Source organism: Mus caroli, unplaced genomic scaffold, assembly GCF_978045245.1.
Source record: "Mus caroli unplaced genomic scaffold, Mus_caroli_1 scaffold_8, whole genome shotgun sequence".
In the NCBI taxonomy this organism is placed as follows: domain Eukaryota; kingdom Metazoa; phylum Chordata; class Mammalia; order Rodentia; family Muridae; genus Mus; species Mus caroli.
Genome location: NW_028227263.1, coordinates 44,480,344 through 44,488,728, shown reverse-complemented (window position 1 = coordinate 44,488,728; position 8,385 = coordinate 44,480,344). Strand labels below are relative to the sequence as shown.

Sequence of the window (8,385 nt, the reverse complement as noted above, 5' to 3'; positions counted from 1 at the left end):
AAAGAAGAAAAGGAGGAGGAGACCGGGTGTGGTGGCGCACGCCTTTAATCCCAGCACTTGGGAGGCAGAGGCAGGCGGTTTTTTGAGTTCGAGGCCAGCCTGGTCTACAAAGTGAGTTCCAGGACAGCCAGGGCTATATAGAGAAACCCTGTCTCAAAAACCAAAAAAACAAAAACACATAAGAAGAAGAGATGAGTTCAAACAGGAAACCGAGTCTGAGAGAACAGAAGGGAAGAAACAGATGTTTCTGGAACGCAGCAGCACACACGGCATCCACACAAGCGAACATTTCTGGAAACCATACTATTTCGAGGAGATTAACACGCAAACACCGCCGAGTGGCAGGAGGGCGGGACTAGGCGGACGCAGGCGAGGGGCTAGCCTGGAGAAATCCGGGCAGAAGATTTAAGGAGGAGCCAAAGGGTAGGCGGGGCAAGTGAGGGTCCTCCCCCAACTAGTATGTAACTGAAGTACGTCAACATCACTTCCGGCTCGGTGTGGAAGCGGGAAACAAAAGGAGACGCAAGACGCATGCGTTAGTGAGTCCCGGATTCTGGTGGGTTCTTCCGCTCAGACCTGGGGAAGCACTTCCGGGTCGCCGCCGGCTGCCGGTTCTTGGCGCGGTAAGTGCGGAAACGAGACTGCTGCCGTCTCCTTCCTTGTTCTTTCTTCCGGCTTCCAGAGAAACCCAGTTCTTTTGACTCGCCTCCCTAGCAGCTCATTTTCCCCATTTTTACTTTTAAAGACATCCTGCTCATTGGCCGTTTCCTAGAGTCTAAGCCCCACCCATCGCACATGGTCCGTCATGCATTGGTTTCACTTCCTGTCACCCAGCATTTCTTTCAGTTAATTGGCTTCGGCCAGGCCGCGCGCATTTTGCGATTAGCATCCCTATAAGGTCAAAATCCTGACGGAGACCCGCCCCTGCTTCCTTCCTGTTGGTCAATCTCGCAGTCATTATCATAATGAGCAAAGAATGGGCGGTGGTGGGTAGGAATTTAGCATACAAAATCTGTCAGTGCTTTCGGGATCGTGGTGGACGCGCTTTTTTTTTTTTTTTTCCCCCATCACACGGACCTGGGGGGGCTTTGGTCTAGGGAATGACAGCGTCTAGTTCTGCGTGGGTCAAATTAAGTTGGAACAAAAGCTAGAGTAGGGCCGGGTGTGGTGGCTGGTATACTCCTTTAATCCCAGCATCCGGGGGCTGAGGCATGCGGAGCTCAGTGAGTTTGGGACTAGCCTGGTCTATATAGTGAATTCCACGCCAGTCAGGGCTAAATGTTGTAACCCTGTTTCGTTTACTAAAAATAGGGGGAAACACCAAGGTAGACACCAACTCTATTTTTTCCTGTGCCCCTCCAACAGTGTTGGGCCAGGATCCCTGCCTTGCGTAGGATTTAAGCCCCCATAGAGTGTGTGGCCAAAGTCAAGCTCTACATGTCACTGGGTTTGTGAGCCAGTGTGTTTTAGTTCAGCTTCTTGGTGAACTTCCTGGTCAGCAGCTTCAGCCCACAGAGTTGATTTTGTTCTCTTACATGTTAGTTCATTCTTCATTTGTTTGTTATTTATTCATCCCTCTGAGAATTTCTTTTATCCTTGGTTGTGTGTACTGCAGTTTGACTGGTTGGTGAGAGAGGTGGTTCATGTCCACACCATTTTGCACTGGTTGGATGTGACATGAATCAAAAGAGCAAAAAATAAGTTTTGTGGTGCGTGTGTGTGTGTGTGTGTGTACTTAAAATGAATTTTACTGGATCTCTGCTATTGCTAATCTTGTGCATAATCACAATGCCACATTCCATCTCTGGCTCCCAGTCTCTTCTCTCTTTAAGCAACATACAGCTTTACTCATTATTTTCTTTGTTTGTCATAATAACTGAGGATGATATAATGTTAATTATCCCCATTCTTACAGATGAGGAAACTGAGGCCCAGAGAGGTTAAGTGTATTGGCCAAAATCAAAGAGCTAGTAAGTGATGGAGCCAGGACTCAAACTCAGGTCTGTCTGATTTCAAGAGGGCAGGGCAGCTTCTCTGCTACCCACCCAATCCACCCCATCCCTAAATCAAATTACAACTGCATCAAAAGAAAACAAAACATATTCACGTGACCCTTTCCCTCAGCTTAGGAGCCATGTCCACCTTGTTCCCTTCACTCTTCCCTCGTGTGACTGAGACACTGTGGTTTAATCTGGACCGACCCTGTGTGGAGGAGACAGAGCTGCAGCAGCAGGAGCAGCAGCATCAGGCCTGGGTGAGTGAGGACCCAGTGCAGCATGGAGGTCTACCACCTAGGCCGTGACCGCTGGAGACCTGCTTAGAAAAAGGTTCCTCTGTGGGGAATATTCAAGCTGGGTTCTTGGGGATAAAGTTCTTATTTTGTGGCACCCTAACTCGCTAAGGGACCATAGTATTTCGGGGCTAGATTAGATAGACGTCAAGCCCCTGACAGCCTAGGATCTTTTCTATACATCACAGAACTTAATAATTTCACTCTCACCAGAATTATATGGAAAAAAAAAAAAAGAGGCCCAAAGACTTTCCATATGTCCATCAATTTTATAAGGAACAGATGACAGGAGAGAGAGAGATTGCATCTTCCTGAGAACTGGGGGGAGAAGCTTTGTTTCAACATTTGGGGTCTCTTCAGGGGTAGGGGAAGGCAGTCCAATGCCCCTGACATGCTCTGCTTGTGCCTTGGCTCTACTTTTCCTCCTACTCCTTTGCCCACAGCTCCAAAGCATCGCAGAGAAAGACAACAACCTGGTACCTATTGGCAAGCCGGCCTCAGAGGTGAGTGGTTCCTGTGGGTGGGGCCTATGTGAAGCCTAGTAGAACAAGGCTTTACTTTAATGGCCTTGCTTTTGGCTCAGTACAATTGGTGGTTTTAAATCTGGGAAGACAGAAAAAGTGGGAACCTGAGGGGCTATGCATTGTGCTTAGTACTAAGGACCTTCAGGTCATGCAGCAGCTTGCCAGACTCAAGGCAGACAGGGTTGGGAAGGTGGAGGCTCCAAGTCGGCCAGCTCTTGCCCTGGTCCAGGTGCCCTGAGGCCTACAGAGTCTTTCTGCTCTGCCAGCACTACGATGATGAGGAAGAAGAGGATGATGAAGATGATGAGGACAGTGAAGAGGATTCCGAAGATGATGAGGACATGCAGGACATGGATGAGATGAATGACTATAATGAGTCACCTGATGATGGAGAGGTCAATGAGGTAGGCGGGGTGTAGGGGAGTGCCTTTGTTCCTAGGCTCCTGCCCCTGATCTAATTGATGGCCAAGGCATACAGAAACCCTGGCTGTACCCAGGGGCAGGATCTGGGCTGAGGCTGGCTGAGGCTCCTCCCCACCCACACCCAGCCTCCTCTTCAGGTGGACATGGAAGGCAACGAACAGGATCAGGACCAGTGGATGATCTAGGTAGACAAGCCAAGGTGGCCTCAGAGTGATTCCAGACCACCCCAACCTATTTTGAATCTACAGCCTCAGCCCCTCAGCCTGCAGAACCAGCTTGTGGCTGTAGTGCCTAAAGCTTTCCCTTAGGCACTGTCTCAGCTACTGCCAGGACAAGGTCTCCTTGGGCCCTTCCAGGCCATGAGTCTTCCCTTGAATCATCCCATCTTCCTGGCTGGTACCTCACTCCTTGGTTGCCAGGTGTGGTCCCTTTCTAGCCCTCTTTAATAAAGACACAGGACTGATTGTTTCCCCAATGTCTATTCCCTGTTTGTTGGTGGGACCCAGAGTTCAGAATCATTTCTTGGACATTGGGACGGGGTTATGTAAGGACTCTCAAGCAAACCTCATGGACCACGTTGGCCAGGATCAGAGCCCCGGTTTCTGTGATTGGTAATTCTTATGGCCTATCTTGTACCCAGATGTTCCTACAGGGCCTCAGTGTCTGCAGCTGCCTCCTATCTCATCTGAATCTCATAGCTGTGAGGCTCTGGGCTTCTGCCAACCAGATGTCTTTTTGTTGTTTTTATTTATGTTATGCTTAAAAGTGTTTTGTCTGTCTGTATGTATATCACATGTGTGCCTGTGCTATGTGAGTGCTGGGAATCGGACCTAGGTCCTTTAGGTTGGGAGCGTCTGGCAGTGCTCTTAACCGTTGAACTATCTCTCCAGCCCCTTCAGCCAGCTGTCTCAGTTTTAAGAGTAAACTGAATCTCAGAGGAGGGAAGGATTCACTTGGAGGGAACAATCAATAACTAAGTTGACAGCTCAAGCCTCTTGCTTCCGGTTCCTGATTTTCTATGAGGGGACTTTGTAGGACCAAGAAGGCTAATAGAATTTGACACTTCAGATTAGTATGGAGGTTGGAGGGGGACAAAGTTAAAAAGAATGCCTCCCCAGCCTGACCATATCATGTGTTGGATACTAGACAGAAAGGGAAATGAGATATTCTGAGGTCTGCTTGAGTGGGGTTGGGATTGTATTAGTAAATATCTCAGGTCCTGGACCTCAGCCGGGTCCAGTATAGGTGAGTTGGGCTATGCCATCTTTAATGGCAGGGAAGTCTGGGAGGCTGGTGTGGTGGAGGCGGTAGCGATAGCGACCACAGCTCTTGGTGTACTGTAGGAAACGGGGTGCACCAGGAAAAAGCACATGGTCAGCCAATACAGTGGCGCCGTGTGGGAGCAGAGCATGGGCCTCCAGTAGCTGCAGATCTCTTAAGTAATATCGAGGCCGGTGTGCCAGGAGCACCAGATCTGCACGATTCAGCTGGTGCTGAGCTCTTAGGCGTGGGATCACTTCCTCTGAGCTGCCTGCAATGAGCTCCACCTGTGGGGAAAGCCATAGCTGGAGGTGAGGAGAACTGCTTTTCCACTCTAGACCCCACCAGGATCTGGCTGATTTATGCCAGGTATTAATCTAGGCCTTCACAAGTTTCTCACGTTTCCTCTGACCTCAGAAATCCAGTAGTCAGTCTCAGTATTGTAATTCTATTGTGTGCCCATGAAAAGGCTGAGAATCAGAGGCTGTGTGTTTCCCCTGGGGTCACATGACTAACCAAAGACTAAGATTTGGACTCAGACTTGCTGAGCTATGGAGAGCTTCCTTTTAGCTGCTGGTTTTGTAATCCCGCAGGAAGTAAGTGCAAAAGACTTGGGATTGGGAGTAGGAGCAGCATGCCCTCCAGGATGCCAGCTGCCTGAGTGGAGCTGCTTCCTTGAATGGGAGTCCCTCATGAAAGAGGCCTGGTCTGAGCAATTCCTGGGATAGCTGAAGAGATCAGCTTTGGGGCGATAGGGGCTGACCATTTGCTCATCGAAGCCTGCCAGCCGGATGACTTTTTCAGCCACTGCTGCTGTACGTGAGTCCCGCTCCACAGTGAGAAGGCGACTTCCAGGGGGCAAGGCTCTCGCAATAAGCAGTGTGGAGTATCCACAGTAGGTGCCCAGCTCCAGCACACAAGCAGGGGCCTTCTCTTCCACCAGCCGCATCAGAATCTGACCTATGGGGCAAGATGGCTATTTTAGAAGACATTCAAAACAGGTGTGCCCAGAATCAAACATGCTGTGCTTTCTGAATGTTGTATTTATATATGAGGCTGACAGGCTGCTTTTGCCTTTTCCCACACCTATCTCCATCCACCTGGCCAACTTGAAGTGAAGTCTTCTAGACTCAGTTTAGATGTTCCTTCCTCCAGGAGGGCCCAGGCGAAATATCCACCCTACAGGTTCCCGAGACATTTTCAGTTTTATACTCAAATGCACTTCCCTATTGCTGATTGTTTGATTTGGGAATTGAATAAATCTCTTAATACTTAGAAGTACTTGTGCTGTCTCAGCAGACAGCTCTCCTGAGTTGGTTGTGGAAGCCTCTTTGGTAGGGAAGAAAGTCTAGAAGAGATAATTACAAAGCTCTGAGTTATGACTATTCCCCTATGTTATGATCTCTTTGAGGCCAGCATTTGTGGCTGGTTACCCTCTGTGATCTCTGCCTCCCTCAGCACCTGGTGCAAAAGAGTGGCAATAAATGTCTGCTGGATAACTGAATAACTTGGTCCAGACTCCTCATTTCTAAATGAGAGGGGAAAAAGTCATAAACGCAATCATGATGCTTCCTAATTTACCCAGGTAAGCAATGGGTCATGCGAGGTTTTTCTTCACTGTCTTGGGATTATTTCTCAAACAGAAGGGTAGGGAAAGGAACACTGACCTTTAACAGGGCCCATGTGGCTCAGGTACTCGCAGCAGCTGCTCCAATGGTCTAGTGTGGTGAGGATGTGACCAGGGTCTCCAGGCAGGGCATGGGTGAGCACATAGCTGAAGGCTCGCTCCTCAATCCGAAGTCCTGACAGGCAGTCTCGAAAGCCTCTCAGCAGGACTGTACGCACCAGCAGTCGGAAATGGTGCCGGTATCTCACCAGCAGTGTAACCACGAGTGGCAGGAATGCCAGTGCAATGGCAGGGGACATTGTCCCTACCTGGGTCCTAGGATAGAGGGAGGCTGGGGGGGAAACCTAGATGTACCATTTGCCTGTCATTTGTGCAGACTTATTTATGCAATTTCCACGCTTATACAAACATGTCTGAGAGGCTGTCCTTTGCCAAAGACACAGCAGAACTGGGATTTGAGTTCAGCCTGTGCTCTTTCCAACCTCCTGCTGTTTAAACTCAACCACAAACTATATCTCTGGTCCTGGCTGTAGCTCTAGTACTGCATTGTTCCTGATCCCACCCACTTTCTGACTTTCCTCAAGACCTTTTTCATCTGTTTCTTGGGGTGTCTTCCTCCTATCATACTTGGTCTGCCTGGACTCCTCTGATCCATTATGGGAAGCAAAAGAGAACAGCTTTGTTGTGAAACCCATTCACATTCTCACTGCTCTTTGACACAGTAAGAAGCAATTTAAAACACTACACCTGGGGCTGGAGAGATGGCTCAGTGGTTAAGAGCACTTGTCACTCTTGCAGAGGACCTAGGTTTGTTCCCAGTACTCATGTTAGTTCACAACCATCTAGCTATATCCTCAGTTCCAGAAGATCCAACCCCCTCTTCTGACCTCCAGGGGCTCACACAAGCAAACATGAATATAAGCAAAACACTCATAAATTCTAACAGCGGGCTGGTGAGATGGCTCAGTGGGTAAGAGCACCCGACTGCTCTTCCGAAGGTCAGGAGTTCAAATCCCAGCAACCACATGGTGGCTCACAACCATCCGTAACGAGGTCTGACTCCCTCTTCTGGAGTGTCTGGGGACAGCTACAGTGTACTTACATATAATAAATAAATAAATCTTTAAAAAAAATAATAAAATAAATTCTAACAGCAAACAGCAAACAAACAAAACATTTGGCAGATGGCCTAGTGGTTAAGAGTACTGGCTGCGGGGCTGGTGAGATGGCTCAGTGGGTAAGAGCACCCGACTGCTCTTCCAAAGGTCCGAAGTTCAAATCCCAGCAACCACATGGTGGCTCACAACCACCCGTAATGAGATCTGATGCCCTCTTCTGGTGTGTCTGAAGACAGCTACAGTGTATTTACATATAATAAATAAATAAATAAATATAAATATAAATAAATAAATCTTAAAAAAAAAAAAAAGAGTACTGGCTGCTCTTCCAAAGGTCCTGGGTTTGATTCTCAGCACCCACAACTGGTTGCTCACAACTGTCTGTAACTCCAGGCCCACGGGATCCAGTACCCTCTTATGGTTTCTGTGGGCACTGTATGTACATAGTGCATAGAAGTACATTCAGTACATTTGGGCAAAGCACCCATACATATATAATAGAAATAAATAAAATCTTTTAAAAATTAAAGAAAATACTATCTATGGTATTTTGGTGTACACTTGTAATCCCATCATGAGGAAGGCCAAAGTAGAAGATCCAAAGTTTGAAGCCAACCTGTACTACATTTGAGACCCTATCTCAAAAATAAATCCACCCTCTATACCATGTTAGAGTGGAGTGTCTGTTTTTTCTATCCAAGGATTTTCTGTTTGCTCTTCCCTGGAGGTGTGGGTCCTCCCTGGTCCTGTGTATTTTCTCCAGTCCTGTATTTTTATATTTGTACTCCCTCCAAAGAGAATTCTCTGTAAGTGCAAATGTGCACATGCACACACCACCCATTCTCACCATTCAGCTTTCTTCTCCAGGACCACCTGTAGGGGATAGCTGTCCTTTCCCCCCTGCTCCTCCCTTAGATCGGAGCCTGATGGGCTGTTTTTGCAAGACCCTTGGTTGGAAAAGGGGTGTCTGTTAAAATCTAGAGTGTATAAAGGAATGTGAAGCATTTGTGATGTGGGCATGAATTGATGTACCTGGGAACCCACAAGGCCCTGCTTACCTGAGCTGAAGGCTCCTAAGAAAGACCAGGTACGGGAATGGGAAGTCCTTCAGAGGAATAACCCCAAAGATGGAGGCTGGACCTG

At 48.1% G+C, this 8,385-nt stretch overlaps 2 protein-coding genes across 12 annotated transcripts; one reads left to right on the top strand and one right to left on the bottom strand.

The window, feature by feature from the left end:
- Positions 1–490: 490 nt before the first annotated feature.
- On the top strand, positions 491–3,712 carry Anapc15 (anaphase promoting complex subunit 15). Of its 11 annotated transcripts, none has more exons than XM_085841479.1 (6): positions 491–623; positions 1,916–1,970; positions 2,130–2,254; positions 2,734–2,793; positions 3,081–3,218; positions 3,375–3,712. In XM_085841479.1, the coding sequence occupies exons 2-6, from the start codon at positions 1,916–1,918 to the stop codon at positions 3,420–3,422; spliced, it is 426 nt and encodes a 141-aa protein (XP_085697605.1). In that variant the 5' UTR covers positions 491–623; the 3' UTR covers positions 3,423–3,712. The 11 variants fall into 11 exon arrangements, with proteins under 11 accessions (XP_085697605.1, XP_021021896.1, XP_029335221.1 ...); XM_021166237.3 differs by having other exon boundaries at positions 529–623; positions 1,916–2,000; positions 2,125–2,254; XM_085841477.1 differs by having other exon boundaries at positions 605–623; positions 1,916–2,000.
- A 751-nt stretch (positions 3,713–4,463) lies between these two features.
- On the bottom strand, positions 4,464–6,423 carry Tomt (transmembrane O-methyltransferase). Its single transcript, XM_021166226.2, has 3 exons — positions 6,165–6,423; positions 5,261–5,457; positions 4,464–4,784 (listed from the first exon to the last, which is right to left on the bottom strand). The coding sequence occupies exons 1-3, from the start codon at positions 6,421–6,423 to the stop codon at positions 4,464–4,466; spliced, it is 777 nt and encodes a 258-aa protein (XP_021021885.1).
- Positions 6,424–8,385: the final 1,962 nt, after the last annotated feature.